At 40.3% G+C, this 19,571-nt stretch overlaps 2 protein-coding genes across 2 annotated transcripts; both read right to left on the bottom strand.

Moving 5' to 3' along the window:
- Positions 1-1,588: 1,588 nt before the first annotated feature.
- Positions 1,589-5,014, bottom strand: LOC105934485. Its single transcript, XM_012874491.3, has 2 exons — positions 4,471-5,014; positions 1,589-2,262 (listed from the first exon to the last, which is right to left on the bottom strand). Exons 1-2 carry the CDS (start codon positions 4,960-4,962, stop codon positions 1,915-1,917), a joined length of 840 nt encoding a protein of 279 aa, XP_012729945.2. The 5' UTR covers positions 4,963-5,014; the 3' UTR covers positions 1,589-1,914.
- Positions 5,015-7,274: 2,260 nt separating this feature from the next.
- bspry (B-box and SPRY domain containing) lies at positions 7,275-19,344 on the bottom strand. Its single transcript, XM_012874490.3, has 6 exons — positions 18,835-19,344; positions 18,380-18,478; positions 11,122-11,352; positions 10,973-10,998; positions 10,756-10,880; positions 7,275-8,284 (listed from the first exon to the last, which is right to left on the bottom strand). Exons 1-6 carry the CDS (start codon positions 19,237-19,239, stop codon positions 7,746-7,748), a joined length of 1,425 nt encoding a protein of 474 aa, XP_012729944.2. The 5' UTR covers positions 19,240-19,344; the 3' UTR covers positions 7,275-7,745.
- Between the last annotated feature and the right edge of the window lie 227 nt (positions 19,345-19,571).

Here is a 19,571-nt window from a genome sequence, read left to right as displayed (position 1 = left end):
AGGAGACAACTCAAACAAAGTGAAAATCATGTCTGGTTTCTAACATATTTTCTGTTCCTCTTTAATTTCCGTTGTGTATAATTAAAAAGTTGAGTTTTGTAGCTGTCCGTGGTGCTGGATGCACGCTGTCCACCTCTAGATGAGGAGCAACATGATAAAAAGCATTTTATGTCACGTGGCGTAGGGATGAATGGGGTGGCAAGATCTGATTATGCTGCCCCCTGGTGGCTCTTAATTAAACTTACAGAAGGAAGGCAGACCAGTGTGGACAGCCAAACAAAACGTTTTCTTTCTGATTTATTAATTGCTTTATTTCAGTAGCTATAATGCCTAGATATTATTTATTTTAATCTTGAATTACAGTGCTTTATTTATACAGTTACTAACAAGCATTTACTTGTACTTACATATTTCTAAATTCCTTTCTCACACAATTGACCAAGTTGTTAATAGTCTTTTCAAAAACACGTTTTTATAACTATACTCTAAATCTGCTAAATGTGTTACCGAGCCAATTTTAATTATAAATCACTTTAAAAGCAGCAGGCACTAACTGAAGTGACGAACAACAACAAAAAATTACCATTTTATATATATATATAAAAACTCTAAAACAAAATATTTAAAAGTAGAAATAAATAATCCAAATAATAGTAGCAAGATGAAAATATAACACGGACAAGAAAGTAAAAATTAACAACTTCTACCAGGCCATATATGGCAAAGAGAAGAGGTGGGTCTTAAGAGCAGATTTTAAAATGTCTACTGAAGAGGGTTTCCTAATTTGCAGCAGCAAAACATTTCATAATTTAGGAGCTGCAACAGCAAAACAATCTCCCCTGAACCTCTGTTCCTCCTTTGCTCTAAAAGACAAAGCACCAAAACTCGTTGATCTTCAGACGCAACGCAGAACAGAGGTAAAAGAGACGCTGTGGGGCTACAATGATAATTCAGACTAAAGGTAAATGTGAAAAGGTAGGCATTTAAAGGCATGTTCTCTTTAAAGCCAGATTTGCAAACCTGAGGCAATCGTTTATAATTATTGTAAATCTGTGGCATATGATTAATGCATGCTTTGTGCTTCGCAACTATTGTGAAGCTTGAAAATATGGCATGGATAAGCAACATGAGAGGTGTCATACATGGGGGCTGACAAGGTCAAACTCCTACAGAGCAAGTTATCCAACAGACACAAAATTTACAAATTATTATGTACAGATTTTCAACTTTTGTAATTTTAGTAATATCACACATTGTTGATTTCTGGCTAACAGTTTAAACCCTGTTTTAGTTTAAGGTTTCAGCCATAAATAATTGTTTCTACTTTATAGCTTGTTTTTTCCCCCACATTTTAGGTATAAATATCACTATTGTATTTGTGTACTTTAGTATTCTCACTCAGGAATATCACAGACTCCTAGTTTATTTACAGCTGGGATTTTAAAACTTACCCCCCCCCCCCCCCCCCCCGCATACATCATGTTAGTGATAATTTATAATTACATCAACTATTTATGTGCAAATGTTAATATCTTATTTGTCTCCATGCAGAAAAATACACATTTAAAATGAAGAAATCACTTCATTATTTGATTTTTTTTTTTTTGGTTTAATTGAAGTAAATACATCTATGTACATATATACCAAATAGTCCATTAAAGGACAGGCAAAGCACCAAAAAAGAGATCCTGTTAATCCAGTCCAAGAGAATAATTGAAAAGGGACAAAACCAAAGCATAAGACCAGCTAAAGAATTATCCATCCATCCATTTTCCAACACATCTATCCCTTGTGGGGTCGTGATGGTTGCTGGTGTCTATCTCCAGCTGTCAATGGGCGAGAGGCGGGCTACACCCTGGACAGGTCGCCAGTCTATCGCAGCAGCTAAAGAATTTCCTTCTTAAAAACAGTTCTTCACAAATTAATGTCTTCCTTGAGAACGTCTTCAAGCTTTATTTCGAGCGTGTTTAATTGACTTTGGGACGAGGCATTTTGAGAAAACTGCTGGTGATTGTGAAATAACCCGGTCCCTGGTTGCTGAGGTTGGGTCATCATTCGGGCAAGAAGGCCGATGCCCTCTTTGATACAGTTTGTCATATTTTCCATGTTCTTGGTAATTTTATCCATCGTTTCTGCAGTACGCCTGCCAGACTCCTCCAGGAGGTCCACCATTCTTCTTTTTATTTGGAGGTCCTCCTGTACTGCAGGATCAATGTTGAGCCTCCTTTTCGACTTGTCTGGTCTGTGGTATCCCACCTTTCTCTAAAAAATAAATAAAAGAAAAAGTTAAAAGAAATAAGAAAAAGAAAACAAACTTTTTTTAAATGGCCATGAATGGGACAACACGGGAAAGACTACAACACACAATCAGCAACAGTTCAATATTTTATTGTTAGTGATGCCAATAAAAAAAAAAAAAGATTTGGGAACGTTTCTGATACATATTTCAAATTAAAATACAAAATAAACGTAAACTGTTAACAAATACGATGAGTAAAACAGAAATACTTCACTTCAGGGAGTTAATGAAGAAAAGGGTTCTCACTGAGCATATTCAGCAACACAGGAGCAAAGCTCTGACTCCAGTTTCCTGTGAGGCCCATCCACATGAAAACGGGTTTGGCGGTAAACCTTTTAGTCGTGTAGGCGGTTTCGTCCAGACTAAGGGGACCGTGGAACCGATAACGGTTAAAAACGGCTCCCAGAGTGGGAAAGTTTAAAGCGGCGGCTTTGTCCGGGCACAAACCGCCGCGTCAGCACATATGAGCCAATGTGGACCTCGGCAACACAAACAAAAACAATGGGGTACATCAGAGTTGCAGTTGTGTTTCACACACTATTCAATTTATTGTGGATTTTACACCAACACATTTTACTCCTCTCCTGCGTTCAGTGTTTTTTCCCTGCTCTTTTAAACTTGCTTACATCAAACAGGTTTGTTTGGCCTAAAATTGTCTTAATGCAGACACCTATGGGTTGAAACATGGCTACTGCGGTTGAATTTTCCTACTGGTTAATACGGTACACCTTGATACATGTCTACGTCACAACCTAGCGTTATATGTGGTATAAAACCATCTCCCTCCACTGCCTCGGCAGCACCTGCTTCAGGCATCGCTGAGTCAGCACCTTCAGCTAGCGGTTCAAACCGATATTCTGTCTGGCTCATATTTTTCAATTCATTCAGTTTTCTCTGTTCCCTATATAATTTTTTTTAACAATTATGTCACAGCACTTACAGCAGAACTTCTAAACAGGGTCATAAACCTCCGGCTATTCAATTTTAGAACTCGCCATTTTCACTTTTTGTTGTGATTTTGTAGCCCCAAGTAGCTACAAGTAGATAACACAAAATCTTTGGTTGTTGGGTGTATTAATTAGGGTTGTCAAAAATATTGATACTCTGAAAAGTATCCATTCTCAAATGCTGTATCCGGATACAATACTAATTTGACCAGGTATCGGTACTAAATACTTTGGATATGAGGCAAACAAAGAAGAAGGGAAACCCAATGATCTTGACAAGCCTGGGAGCAAACAGTGCTGTTGATGTCACCGGTGGTCCGCATTAATGTTGTGTGAATAGCTGTGGCTAGCATGCTACTAGGCATGTGTTATATTTGGGTTATTTAGCATTTATTTGCACACTTATTTAACTAGCATCTGTGATTCTGTTGAGGAAGCATGTGCCATGTTGAGACTGAGAAAAATGTGAGTTTTTCACGTTAATAAAACAGTTTTTAAGCCTTTAATAATTTGTCATGGTTTTTATCACAGTGATATTGAAAATGGTATCGTGCATCGATAATTTCCTGGGTATCGATATCTAGTTTGAAATGTTAGCATCGTGACAACCCTAGATCCAATATGAGAACTCCTCGCATCAATAAGCTATGACAAAAACATATTTATCTTACAGGACACGGTTGTAAAAGTTGCATAAAGCGGCTGCGACTCTGAACCAAACAAATTAAAAGTGCTGTTGGCATGTGGATTTCTCCGATTGTGTCACCTGGGACGATTTTCACTCAACAGCTTCGATTTTTTGATTTCCGATGCACATCGAATGCAACATCGGACGCATCTCCGAACAGAGGTAAAAAAGGAGTCTGTGGGGCTAAATTAACAAGGACCAAAGTGTATATATATATATATATATATATATATATATATATATATATATACACTTTGGTCCTTTCAAGTAGTGTTATTATATATATATATATATATATATATAATAACACTACTTGAAAGGACCAAAGTGTATATATATATATATATATATATATATATATATATATATATATATATATATATATATATATATATAAATAAAACAACTGCATGATTTAAATGTGAAAAGGAAGATCTTGGGGGATATGTGTCCTTTATGCGAACCCGAAGAAGCTTGATTACGCATGCGAATATGATGAACACAAAATTAATAATCCAAAAATAACCAGGGCTTACTTGAAGCATTTCCCTGCGGGGCTTTACAACTGTGGGCTCCTCGCTCGGTTCCGAGTGCGGTTTGGAACTCTGGGAGTCCGAAGGGGTTGTGTCCTCGATGGGGGGCTTTAAATCAGTGGTTTCGATGCCGACTTCCAGGGGCGAACACCCCCATATTTCCTCACACAACTCGAAGAAAATTAACACGACCCGTCCATGCCCCCTGCGACGTCCAGAGTCCAAAGCCTGCTTGTACTTCCCCCGGACTGCTTTGAGCTTGGAGATCACCTGGGCCTTTGTTATGGCGCTCTTCCCGTGAGGGAAGTCTTTGCCCTCTGCTACCCCATTTACCGGATACTGCTCCAAGTAATCTTTGTAAATATCCGCGTATTTCGACTGGCACGACTCCCAGTCGACGTTCTCTTGACTTTTGGTGGTTTTATAATTCAAAGTCACCTCAAGCAACAGCTGAACCTCGTCGTCTGTCCATATAAACATTTGACTCCCTGCCATTCTGGAAGTTTATTTAGCGGGGTCGCTTTCAAGTGGGGAATGTTCGTACGCATGCGCGTGATCTTTTTTCTTCTTCTGGTTTAATGGCGGTTGGCAAACAACCTAATGGTGCATTACCGCCACCACCTGGTAAGACGTGTGAGATGAATAGCGCTCAAAAATAAATAAATAAATAAATTTAAAATAGAAAACCTGTCAAAACACCCTATCAAACGAATTACTGTGTCTTAAAAAATCACTTTAATGTTATTGCCTACTTTTTATCTTAGAATATCTAATGCACATTTCTGAAAATTAAGCCTCAAATCATCATTGCATAAAAGCACCTTATCACCTCATTATTTGTTATCTGTGACTCACGAACGAGAAGTAGTTCATACAAACTTTTGAATCTTCATCTTTATAATTTTTTAATCTTTTGGAGACCATAATAATAATAATAATAATAATTATTATTATTATTATAAAACACTAACCCATGTTCATTGCCTGTTTGTTTATTTGTCTTTTTTATGTGTACTCCTAGCCGGAGTGGCCAAAAAGAAATTTCACCACGGTAACAAGCAGTGACAATGAATAATCTTTGAATCATATTTCCCACTTTCACATTTCCCTGTCTGGTGTTTCTTTATTATGAATAATGTATTATTAAGGCCAGTCCAAATCTGAGCTGTGAAATAATTTTCCTTTGTATGAAGTATCTCCTGTATAAACAGAAACTCCATCACTACCCCTTTATCCTACTTTGATGAAAAATTGTGGGACAATGAACGCTATCCCTGTCAAATTAGCTGTATTTTCTTAAACATCAGTGTATATATGTACATAATTATAATATTGGTTGACTTATTCTCGGACTGTATATGCATTCAAAATAAAAAATATATTCTTGTTCTTCTGTTCTCACAATGTAAAATTAACTGCAGCATCTGGAAGCAGCCATAGTGGTATTGTCAGTAGTGGGACTGTTTGACATATGTTTACTTAATCTAGATTGATTTAATTAACTTTAGAACTTATTCATCCAAATTTTACCCTTTTTGTCCTCTCCTTTTTCCACAAGGTTTAGGCACCTCTAATGTTGGATGGTCATCGTTTTGTCTTTGTCAATTGGACCAGCGCTTAAAAGTTATCTGATCCCTTCTGAATTTGAGGGACATTTCTCCCATTTCTGTAATGCTTCTATTGGAGATGTTTTAAAAGCACCTGTGCATATTCTGAGACTCTTATATTTGAGATTGTCTAACTTAGTTTCTGCTGCTAAATGATACACCAATAATCCAGAACTGATCTAATTTAACCGGTATAGATGGCTTTAAAGGAAACCCTGTTATCTCCCTTAGGCTCATGTTGTTGAGTATAAAAGAACATATCGCTGACAGAGGGCGTGGCCGCGTGGAAGGGACATTTTTAAGATTTCTACTAATGTGTTGGGCATGGAGATAACATTAAAATATTGTCATGTAAGTGTGTTAAAAGACACAGAAAAACAATCCTGTTTTTGATTTGCAAAATTCACTGGGAATTTAAAGAGCCCACAAACCAAAATATTGTTCTCAGGCATAACATACTACCATGTCACTGGATTTAAGAAGTGGTACTTTCTGTATTTACCTTTGAATATTTTATGGAAAGCCCTGTATCATTTTTTTAGAGCATGAAGTAGCTAAAGACATTATAAAATGCTTTGTGTAACCTTATTGACAATGTAAAATTATGGCGGGTACTACATGTGATTGAATATTTTACTTATTCTTTTTTGCAAAATCGCTCACACTCTGATTAGATAGTCATCATCTTTGAAGCAAATTTTTCCAACTGCTTCTACTGATTTCCAACTGGATTGATCTGAGCTTTGACAGGACAATTTTAATGCAATAATACAGTTTTGCTGTCGTTTGAACAGAGCATCTTCTTCCACACGTTGGCTTTGTTTCCTTACATAGCTTTCAGCAAACAAATATTTATTATGACTTTTTTTTTTTAAAGATTGCTTTCTTCTTGGAATTCAGTTGACAATTGGTTGCATTTGATTTTTTTTATAAAAAAAGGATTGTTCTAGGTAGTAAAAACAAGGAAGGTTTGAAGGTATTTGAAAACTTCTGTATGTAATTCATTTGCTGTCTAATCAAGTTTTAATGTGTATGTTAATTTTATTTTTTGCTTTATACTATGTTGCAAACACCTATTTAATGTATATTTCCTATTTCTTGCATTTTAAACAAGATAACATACGTTTTAAAGTGTTTATAAACTGTATGTGACGTACAAACCTTTAGCCTAATGACAGGAGAAGAGGCAGTGCACTCTAATAATGTGACTCAGTAAGCTTCCGCTTACATGCAACAATCACTTTACTCAGCATACAGCAAGCAAACTTAACTTTGTATTGAAATTAAAAAAATAACAGTTAACTTTCTATGTGATTTCAACAATCTGGATCAACCAGAAAAACTTTTGTTTTCTATAAAGTTTAGAAGCTTTACATAATACAGAATAAACCTCTGCTCTGTTTTCTTATTACCAACACAAACAATCTTTCACAATCAGTTTCAGTCAAAATAATTACTTGATGGCACAACTCTGTACTATAATCAACATATAAAAAAGTAATAACCATGAAAAATTACTAAAAATAATACAAAAGATATTTGAAAATAAAATGGAATAAATAACTGACGCGGTTGGAAGTTTTCACCCCTGTTCACCTGCACATCATATATTTCTATAACACAGAGACGTGTCCTCCTGCTGTCTTTTTAACACGTGTTCTCGCATTCAGTTCATCGGTGGAGTATGGTGATACTGCGGTGAGTCACAGCAAATGCCGGCAGCAGTGGAGCGCTGAAGGGCTGAGTGACAGAGTGCAGCACGGCGCCCGAGTCTGGCTCATAAAACAGCAGCGTCTGGCTCAGCCAGTCCAGAAGCAGGCCGATCCTCTGGGGTCTCTTCATCAACTGCAGGGGGATCTTCTTCCCGGCGTGGCAGTAGGAGTAGTCGCTGTCATAGTGGGACAGCACCCACGACTGACTGTTGTGGCCCAGTCGTGCCTCGTTCCCTGAGCCTTTGCGCTCCAGGGAGGCGTAGCAGACCCCGACCTTAAAGGCGCCGCTCTCGCCCACGTCCACCACCCAGCTGTGGGTGCCGGAGGACATGGACACGGACCCCAAGGCGTTGGGCCAGGAGTCGAAGCGGGCCGGGTCGTACGGGGGAGACTGGCGGGGCTTCTTTTGCAGGAATGTCAAAGTGTGTAAGTCTTCGGAGAGCGAGAGCAGGGGGCTGACTGTTCGCTCGTCAAACTTTAACATCGGGGATCCGTAAGCTGTGTTTGGTAGAAGAACAACAAGATGGGTCAGAATGGGATGTTGTTAAACATAAAGTCATATTAGTTCACAAGGTCTGAATACAAATAAAGTCCAGGTCACTGACTGTCCCCGTTGAAGAAAAGCATCCACATAGCCTGATGCTGTAATCATCATGTTTCATAGTGGTGGTGGTGTGTTTAGGGTGAGGTACAAATCTCTAGTAGGTAATCAGTGTACTTGAAGCCCATAAAAACGTTGACTGAATATGCAAATAAATAGAGAAAGAACAATACTCCCTTTATGAATTCATGGTGTAATGTCACTGGCTCTAAGTCGTTTCCAGTCAACGATGCCTGCTTTATCTCCTGCCGACTTACAGACAAAAACTGAAAACCTCTAAGCCTGTGGTTAGGACTCTTAGGAAGTGGACTGATGAGTCAAAGCAGATGTTATCAGGCAGGCTTTGAATGCACAGATTGAAGTATGTTTGAAACTTCATCCACTGACCTGAATGAACTTGCCAAAACTGTCCTTTCATACATCAGTTTTGGTGAGGATATGTGTGTGCAGAGACCAAGACCTTTTGCACATTTAACAACACTAAACCACGGTTCAGTTCACACCAGAGGAAGCTGCGTGGAAACTAGGAACAGGCTTACTGCTGTGGTGCCCTGGTCCTGTATAAACAGGCCAGGAACAACAGATCTTCAACAAGTTTCTGGTGCTGTGTGAGGTTCCCTCCTGCTGCAAACGCTCCATCATCATTCCGGTCCCCAAGAAACACACAATAACAGAGCTCAATGACTATAGGCATGAAGCTCTGATGTCTGTGATCAGGATATCCTTTTAGCGGCGGGTGTTGATGCTTCGGAAGGTCGCAGGCCCCCCGGTGGATTCCCTGTTGTATACCTACTGGTCGGCACTTGATGCAGTCAATCTAGAACTACACTTTATCCTGCACCAATTCGACCAATCAGGGGCGTGTGACAGAAACCTGATTGAGGACTTCAGTTTGGCCTTCAACACCATCAACCCGGACATCCTCCACCATAAGCTCACCCAGCTCAGAGTCTCGGCTTTCGCCTGTCAGTGGATCACCAGCAGCAGCAGGTGAGGCTGGGGAGCATCTTCTCCTGAATTAGAACCATCAGTACTGGCGCCCTCTAGTAGTCTGTTCTCTCCCCAATCCTCTTCTACATAAATGACTGCGCCTCACCGGACTCGTCTGTGAAACTCATGAAGTGCAGACAACGCCCCTGACATTGAGCTGATCAAAGACGGTGTTCAGTCTGCAAGCTGACAGGAGGTGGATCAGCTGGTCCACTGGTGAAGTCAGAAGCAGCTGGAGCTTAACCCATTCAAGATGGCAGCTATGCTGTTGGACTTCTGCAGAACACCTTCCAACACTCCCTCACCTCACCATTCTCAGAAATACTATCTTCTCAGCTCTGAGATGGTCCTCACACATAGACGCTGCTTGGAAGAAGGTCCAGTAGAGACTGTACTTCCTGCGGCACCTCAAGAAGCACAACTCTCAACAGTGCATAATAAACTTTTTTGGATATTTGGAAAAACAATATCAACTCAAAGATACAACAGATACTTTTCATAGACACCACTGCTAAGGATTTAAAGTAAAGGCCTCTTATGTTGTAGTTAACCGAATCACCACTTTTTTGTTCCTTTTTCTATCTACATTTTATTCCTACTTGCTTTTATTCTGTATTATTTTGCTATATTTTAATCATGTAAAGCACTTTGCATTGTCTTTGTACTGAATTGTGCTATATAAATAGAGCTGAGCTTATGACCTGCTTTGCAGACATTCTGTCTGGACTGATGAAGCTTCTGATTAATTCAGCTTCTAATCAAACGACCACTTGAAGGCTCTAACAGACTGTGCAAAGACAATTGGATGTTAAGCAGTAAATCATTCGGTACGGAAAAAAACAGTAAAATGAATCACATATAAGTACACAGCAAAGTTTACACTGTCTTCACAAAACACACACAACATAGAAACTGGAGATGCATTATAAATGGTAGAAGTATGGGATGTAAGAGCACTCAGTGCTTCACACAATGTGCTTAATTTCTACATTATAAATCTAATTTTATACACACTAACCTCAGTGGGAAAATAAGAACTTCGGTGACAGTCGCTTCATATTTAAAACGACATGGATACAAGATATTTAATGTATTTGTGGGTTATTTTTTTTATTATTTTAGTCTATAATGGGGCTTTGCGCTACTTTTATATTTATGTTTTTACAGAAAGATCTGCATAGAAAATGCTTCAAAAGTAGCAATTTAGAATTTAAGTTCTTTCCTGTCATTCAAATGTATTTTGCCTATTAGAATATTTACATTTACTATGTAGCTGAGGTCTCCCCCTCTTTAAATATGTGAACAAAACAATGTCTAGCTATCAGAGTGTACAGTACAGCCTTGAATAATCCTCCAGGATGCAAATAAATGCACAAACCGTTGGGCCCCAGCAGCAGAGCAGTCGCCCAGAGGCCCCTCAGCAGCTTGCTGTCGGCACAGGCCGGGTTCAGGTTGAGCTGATCGGTATCACACGGCTCCCCGACCCCCTCGGCTTCCTCCACCCTGACGCAAACATACAGAGGCACCAGATGTGATGCGAAACCTGCAGTTTCTGAGTAGGCACAGATATTGGTCATGTGAACAGAGTAGTATACCTTTCAGCAATCTCCTGCACGTTGGTCTGGGGAAAAAAAAGGAGCCAGGAGGAAGGTGATTACTCTCAATAGTTTATGACTCTTATGCAACTGTTTATTCATTTAAAACCTCATTACTCCGTCGTGTGTAAACACCCCTAGCCTCTCACCACCAGCTGTGCGTCGGCAGCGTGCGTCAGCGTGTGCACCAAGCGGGAGCGCGTTTGCGACAGACTCGTCAGAGCGTGGTTCCAGTGAGCTCTCTGGGTGAGGAGGCACTGCTCCACCCGCTCCTCCTCCCTCTGCACCTGCTCCAGGAGGCGCTGCTCCTCCTCCTCCAGGGCCTCGCGCGCGGCGCTGACCTGGGCGAGCACTTGCTCCCTCGCCCTGCTCGCCGACGCCTGCGAGGAGACAAGGGGAGATAGTGTGGGAGGTAAAGCCGAGATCTCAAAGTCAGTGATCTTGCCTCCTGGTTGCACACGACTACGCTCGGGTAAATTGTTTCTGGCGATTATATCTTAATGCGCAGCGCCTTTCAAAGCAATGCTCACGCCGTCGACTTTTAAACACGTTTTACATAATCTTCAATGTAAAAAATCGGTGCTTTATGTAACCGACCAGCATAAAGTGATGCAAATTTGTGAAATGAAGGGAAAAAGATGCATAATGAAAATGTTTTGCAAATAGAATTCTGAAAAATGTATTTACTAGTATAAACTGCCCAATAACTGTGTTTCCCCCACATAAAGTGCAGTGTGTTAAAAGTCCTCTAATTAGTAAGTTTAGTCCCTCTGGTGAAAACTGATCTCTGTATGAATACTATTGCTTTATACAGGTTTGTAAGAGAACATTAGAGAACAAATGATCTTCGGCCAGACTGTCAGAACCCTCTGCATTTTTGAAAATACCCTTAATACCAGATGCATTAACAGGAACCTTCATAGACTATAGGCATGAAGCTCTGATGTCTGTCAAAGCATACCCCTATTTTGGTCTTTTCAGCTGATAGAGTAAAATGCAATGTAGCCCTTAGGAGGAAAATTGGAATCAGCATTGTGTTGTCATGTACTGCATTTCATTTGTGCTCGTTTCAATCTTTTAAGAAGTAAGCTGTGGAGCATTTCTATTATGTAACACGAAACCTTAGATCTGCAAGCGAGTTTACCGGCTCTTATCCTCACTGCGCTGCAGGTCAGGAGAGCGAGGTTTTCGTCTCAGAGGTCTCAGCTGACTAGCTATGCAGGGTAGAAATTACAATGGCAGGTTTTTGTGATGTTAACATAAGTTTATTCAGAACCCTTTTTAATCTTTGATGTGACAAGTATCCTGATCAACTGGAAAACAACCAAATCTGTTCAAGAAATTACATTTCGTAAAAATCTAAGGTACACAAAAAGGTAATAACCTAGTTGCATAACGGTGCACACCCTTGCAATAATGCAAGGGATCAAAAATAATCTCTTTGTACAAAATAGTACTTTTCAATTGTGTAAGTACATAATTATATGTCAATTATATTAGCTTGTGAGAGATACCTGTCCATTTTCCTATAAAGACAAGACAGAAACTTGCCAAGGAGGCTGCCACCATTTCTGATTAGTGCTTGTTGTGCAGCACAGCATGCTGGTTGCTTTCTACATGTGACAAAAAGCCTCCTGCTGTCACAATTTCCAGATCTTTGATTCATTTTAGGTTTGTGGGGATTGTGCAGTTCTGTTTGTGTTTTCACCTCTTTAGTATAATTTATTAGTCGTAGGGTCTATCCGTTCCTTCTTCCTTCCTATCATTTATATTCTGTGTTTTAATACTTAGTCGGTTACTTTTGTTCCAGTTAGATCCTTATTTTTTACCCTGCCAGTTATCAGTTCTAGTGAGTTTATGTTGTCATTTCATTCACCATGTTTTGTTGGTTTGTTTTCCTCTGGTCCCAGTCATATCATTTCTCTTTCGCTGCCTTCGCCTCATTACCTTCATGTCCTTCACCTGCGCTAATTGCTCCACCTGCCTTTCTCTCTGTCTCCTCTCCTATTTATTCAGCCAGTTCACCCACGCCCATCGTCAGGTCCTCAGTTATTCTCCCCGGTTCTGCGTTTGCTCACGTTCACTTCGTGGTCCGTGTTTTCACCTGCTTTAAATAAAAATCACTTTCTACATCATCATGAAACTCCCAAGTAATCATCTGCATTCTGGTCCTCCGACAACAACCCGAAAAATGACACCTACGTTATCCATTTTTCTGACGTTAAAGCCTATGGCTGAAAGAAAGTGTGATGTCTTGTTCTGAGAACCCGATAATTCAGCCAGACAACAGAGTTGCCCTTTTAAAAATGTTTATTGAAGTGGATGGTTAGTAGCTGATGACGCAAGGCTGACGAGTCAAGCAGGCATGCAGAACCAGAACTGAAAAGGTGAAGCAGGCAGCGGAAGACCAGAACCAGAGATGAAAAAAGGAGATGACCACAACAGACGACGCGGGCCGAGGAACCACCAGAACGGGCTGAGCAAGTAGCTGGAACAGCGGGGAACTAGGCAGACTGAGCAGCACGCAGATACTGGAAGCACACATCAGAGAGAGCTGAACAAGGACAGGGACGTAGAGTCCAGTTGACAGAGTACACAAGAACTGGTAGCGAAATGGTGGCAGTGCACAGGAGGCAAGACGAGGCATTCTGGCAGTGATTGGACGACTGAGGCAGGTATAAGTAGGCAGGTGAACAGAGTTGAGTCTAATTAGTGCAGCAGGTGGATCTGATTAAGAGCAGAGTGGTGGCTGGAAGGAGAATGAGCTGATTGGATAGTGGCTAGTGGCTGAGAGGTGACAGGCTGAAACTAGAAAAAGTCCAAAACAAACAAACAAAAACCTAAATCATGACAGAAAGAAGCCATTTGTTTCTAATTTCAAAAGAAAAAAAAAATCCAGGCTTGGGTAAAATCTCTCAGATGAGCTAGAATCTGTTATGGTTTGATGAAACCAAACTGGGACATTGACCGGAGCTCCAAAATGTAAGTTTGGAACAAAACCTTTTACCAAACCAACATAATACCTATAGTGAAACATGGCGGTGGCCGCATAAACCCTCTGGGTTGACTTTGTCAAGGTGGGTCATCAACATTTCTATATGCCAGTCTCTTTGTGCCCAAAACCTTCAAAGGTCTGTTTGAAAGCCGATCTTTACTTGTCATCCCCCACAACGAGTCTATCCATAAATCCAAATCAACAACGGCTTCACCAGAAGAAAATGAAAGGAAAACGGCGAAGCCAGATTCCTGAACAAAATCTGACAGGTCAGCTGTCCTAAAAAAAGACTGTGGACAAAAAAAATATGTTCTGTACTTTGATACGTGTGGATTACTTTTGCAAACCGTTTGGGAAAATGTTGCCTAGTCAAGATGTGCAATGCTGATAGATTCCTACAAAAGAACACAGAAGTTGCAAACTGAATTAAAAAGTGCTTTAAGTAGTTTTAGGGTGTGCACACGTATGCAACCAGGTTGGTGCTACTTTTTTTGTATTTAATATTTCTTCCTTAACCAGTATTTTTGTTTGTTTGTTTGTTCTAATTCGGTCTCATTTTGACATGATTAAAATCTATATTTAACAGGGCATGTGTAGACTATTTATATCCACTCTATGGATCAAAGCAAATGCCTCCAATTTATTTATGATTTATACAATTCCCAGAATAAAGGGATTCAAAGTAAATGTTTGTTGGTGAATTTCCTGTCAGAAAAATGGTGGAATACTTCTGTCCTGTCCCATTCAATTTATGTCATCTAACATATCCGATGATTTTTTTGCTCTATTCTAGGTGTATAATTGAGATGTGTGTCCAACTGAAAGGGACACATCCATCTTAAAAGTCAGATTCACTCAAGAGAAGATTATGGTTCAACAAACTTTTGAGCCATCCTGAAAAGCTCACGAGCTCTACTGATGGAAAGCTTTAGTAGCTATAAATACTAATGATGCAATTTTAGCATTAGGAATCTAAAAATCTAAAAATATGCACTTCTCTTTTCAACTTTGCTGTACAGTTGATAGATTTCTAATAATTTGGAGAGAAAAAAAAACTTTTTAGTTTAACATTATTCAAAAATGAAATACTATAAGTATCTTCTTCAATTAAAATTAAATTCAGATGTCAGATTTGAGGTTCAGGAAACCATTGGAATTACTGTTGTGTTTATTAATATATAAAATAGATTTATAATAATAGATGTAGTCCTGGTGATCGTGCATAGGCTGTGTTAAGGAGGCCTTGGTTTGTAGATAATAATAATTCTTACTGTAAAAAATGTCTTTGCTAATATGTAATTGGGGTATAAAGACAAAGAAAATCAACCTTCAAAAGGGAACCTCTTTTGCTCCAACTTCCCAATGTTTCCTTGTAATTAATGGTAACAATATTAACTTCTGCTTCTTTCACTACAAAAGTTAGAATGCCTGTTTTAACTCTGTGGAGATCAAACACAAAACGGCGGCTGGATTGTAAAGAAGTCATGAACTTCTCCTTGAAGAGAAATATAACACCTTTAATCTCACTCTCTGTCTGAGTAAACATGGGAATTTTGTGAAAACTCCTGGACTGTTGCCCTGCAAGTTGCTCATAAGCAGCCAGAAGAAAGAGATAAGGGTGGACATGAATGAATGGATGTAAGGTCACTAATGCATCTGACTTGCTGCGACTCGCTAAACACAAACAGAGCAAGGACTGCACGGACCCGAGTCTCCACCAACGCAGTGAGAGAATCTGATTTATTTGCGGTTTGCTAACAGGTCACCTATAAAACTGCAAAAGCATGACGAAGGACTCCCTGTGATGCAAAGGCTCATTATGTGCTTGCAGGTTAATAAGTACAAGTTGGACACATTGGTTTTGCAGGAAGGTGGTGACTAGGTCACCAAGAGGACAGCGGCTTCCAAAAGTATTTATAGGTCATAGACTTTTAGACATTTTGTTAGATTACCACCCAAAACAATTAAGTTAGTCTGGATTTTATATAATAGCACAACACAAAGTAGAGCACATGTGTGATGCAGAAGTAAAAAAAATTTCCAACTAAACTTCTGAAAAGTGTGGGGTGCTTTCGTATTTGGCACATTTCACTCTGATAACGCAAATAAAGTGCATCTTACTGCATTCAAGACTCACCTAATTAAAAAGAGTCCATCTGTGTGTAATTTAATCTCAGTATATACATCCAGCTCCTCTGTAAAGGTTTGTTGGAGGAAAAAGTTCAAGAGGTATCAAACATTTTGTGAGCTTGTGTGTCAAAGTATTAATCAAAGCAACATGTTTAGGATTATGCCAGTATAAACAGTTATCAGCAATTACTGTGGAAAAGGATGGTATACTAAAGATGCAACTATGTTAAAACAAGACACATTTAAAAGAAACTGTCTGAAAAGGACAATTTTCCACCCCGCAATGTAAATACTGTATTTTTCAGACTACAAGGCGCACTTAAAATCCTTACATTTTCTCAAAAAATTATGGTGGCCCTTATATATGATTACCATTGTGCTTACTAACCAATTTTATCTGGTACAATGTAATCAAAAATCTGTTAAAATATGTAAGTACGACTTTGGAAAGCAACAAAGCCGCTCAGCTCAATGGCCATTCGGAGCGTTACGGTACAGTGTGTCACTAGCTGATTGGCCCCCTGAGCTGTCTACAAGACTGCCTGACTGTAATGTCGAAACTAGATGTGCATTCATGTAAAACAGTACGCGCTAACAACAATAAACCTAGTGAATTAATTAAGTGCAGCAAAGCAGCATATGTGCGTCCTACGCTTAGTTAGGCTTTTCATTTTAATCCGTCAATAAATGTACACCAGAAGCATAAAACACGCTTACAACGGACGTATTTACGCTACGCCTAAATTAGATTGAAGTTCTAACTTCAGATGTGTTTACACACATATTTGGCAGGAAATTAACGGGAAAACAACATGCTGTGTCAAAGTTCACTTCCGGAAGTATCCCAAAATAAGAGTCGTCGAAAATAAAGCGCCATTGATAATGTAGTTGTGACAAGCTAACAAGCTGACAAACTAAAATATGCGATTTCTAATCAGATATGGTCAAGACACGGACTTTTAGGTGATTACTTGTAATTTAATACCGTACCCATATATTACTGGCATTTCTTGTTCTCTAATTACTTACCCATGACAAAAGTTCTTCTCTCCGCAGAATCACGCAGCTGTGGAGCATACTTTGAATCGTCAAGTGTAAATGTATGCTTTAAAAAACACGCCCGTAAGAAACGCCGCGTACGTTACTCAGCCAGCGTATTTCCTCCTTACGGTGAACAGATTTGATGTCTCTAATGAAAACTGGGGACGTCTCTGATTTTGTTAAACACAGAATCTCTGCCTGGGGGTTGGTTTGTTTTGTCTGAACTGCAACGCTGACCGAACGAGGAAGGCGCGTTCGGCAAAGCTTTTCTACGTCGGGACAGCGGCAAGACCGGGTAACTACCTCTCGTTGCGCTAAATCTTTTCACTCCATCATAATACACTGAAATCGGGAACATTTCTGGGGACAGCTTTAGCCAGGGACAGGTCATCCAAAACGGAGTCTGTCTCTAGAAATCGGGGACATCTGGTCACGTGATATTACACGCTTGGGAAGAAGGTGCAATGCGCCTTATAATCCGATGCGTTTTATATGTGGACAAAGACACACACAGACACGAAAATTCATGGTGCGCCATACAATCCGGTACGCCTTATGGTCTGAAAAATACGGTAAATTAAATCTTGACAGTAGGGCTGGGCAATATATCGAGATATTAAAAATATCAAGATTTTTTTTTTAAAGACAGATGAGACAATATTGTTTATATTGAGAGGGTCTATGTTGCATTATAACATACTTCTAATTCCAGTAGGATATTTTTCAGCTGTTTCTCATGTTTATCTACTGCTGTTTGTTCAAATGAAATGTGTCTGGGAGACATCTGGGATAAAGCTTTGATCCAGAGATGTCTTTTTGTAATTACATTATAAGAGAAAAGCAGATTAAGACAAATATTGTATATCGGCATTCATCCTAAAAATACCAAGAACTTAATTTTGGTCCATATCTCCCAGCCCTGCTCCACAGCTTATTGTAGGAGGAGAGGAGATGTGACGCTACAACAGATGATTAATACTGGCACTGATGAGACAAACTGCCTGTTATAGACTTCCATATTTGTAGATCTGGTTGATTTTTTCCCCCTCAGTGATGCAGTTTGTCACCACAAGCAATATGAAGCTTCGTACAAACTTAATTATCACCTGGTTCAAAAGAAAAAGCGCTTTTAGGAAACACCTGTGTGCTTTCTAAGTACTTGTAAAACCGGCTGAGCTTGTAGCATCCCCAGCAGCCCGTTTCCCTGCATGCGTTATCGTCAGTCCGGCAGCATTTCTCACCTGCAGCTTTTGCTCTTTGGCCGTCAGCGTTTGCTGGATGAACTTCTCGATCCTCAGGGCCTGCAGCTGGATTTTTTCGCACACGTCCACCAGCTGGTTCTGCAGAGGGGAACAAACACGCACTTGCACGGTTAGTTTTGGTTGGGAACGTCACATTGCTGAACAGGCCAGGCCAACTGGTTGGACGACAAGAAAATCCTGTCCTCTCAAATACCACGGAGACAAATCAGCAGGAGAAGCTGCGGCACACCCAGGAGGAAATTTAGGTAAATATTGACTTGGATAACACAGTTAATAGTTTCCAACTATTATCAGTGCTGTTATCAAAATGTTATAAGTAAAATGTTAAAAAACTTTGGAATGCGTATTACTGAATGGCTTAATAGAAAATATTGAGTTACTGACTAAAATAAAAGTTGAATTAAGTTAAAAAAAAAAACAGTTAAAAGTCTCACCCTGACCGCGCTGACTCTGCGGGCCAGCGGGGCCACGCTGTGCTCCCGGCAGGGGCCCGCGTTGGCGCAGCGGGAACAGATGAGCTTCTGCTCGGTGCCGCAGAACCAGTCCAGCTCGAAGTCGTGCTCCGCGCAGAGCTCGCTCTCCACGGAGAAGATGCCGGACTCGGTGTCGGAGGCGGCGGCCGTGGGCGAGGTGGCTCCCCCGCTGCTGTTGCTGCCGCCACAGGCGCTCGGATGGGACAGCGCGATCTCAGCCTCCTCCTGGCCCTTCATGCCGCCGGTCAGCACGGAGAAAATGGGCTGCTCCGGGTCAATTTTCAGGCGGTTCACGGCTTTTAAAGTCTCCACGGAAGTCGCGGGAGACGTGCATGTCAAGTCGCACTCGGTAAATCTCTCGGTCATGGCAAAACGGGAGAGCAGGTGCGCACCGGCGGAGCTGTGGGAGTCGCGCCTGCCAATGCTGGGCTGCGCTGTAACGCAGGTGTAACAGGTGAGCGGAACACGGAAGTGACACGGACATGAGAGGTCAGAGCTGAGAGGAAATCTTTCTGTCCCACCGGTTTTTCACTTGGGCGTCAGCTGTAACCGCCTTTAGAGTTTCTAAAAACCCGGATTGGTGTGTTACAACAAGGCAAAGAATAAACGCTTTAACCCATCTTCATGGTCTGATGACTCTGGGCTTTAAAGATAACCAAAGGCAATCAACTTCACATCTACCTAAATGGAAACTATAT

This window comes from Fundulus heteroclitus, chromosome 8, assembly GCF_011125445.2.
Source record: "Fundulus heteroclitus isolate FHET01 chromosome 8, MU-UCD_Fhet_4.1, whole genome shotgun sequence".
Lineage (NCBI taxonomy): Eukaryota > Metazoa > Chordata > Actinopteri > Cyprinodontiformes > Fundulidae > Fundulus > Fundulus heteroclitus.
This window is presented reverse-complemented; position numbering and strand designations above follow the sequence as displayed.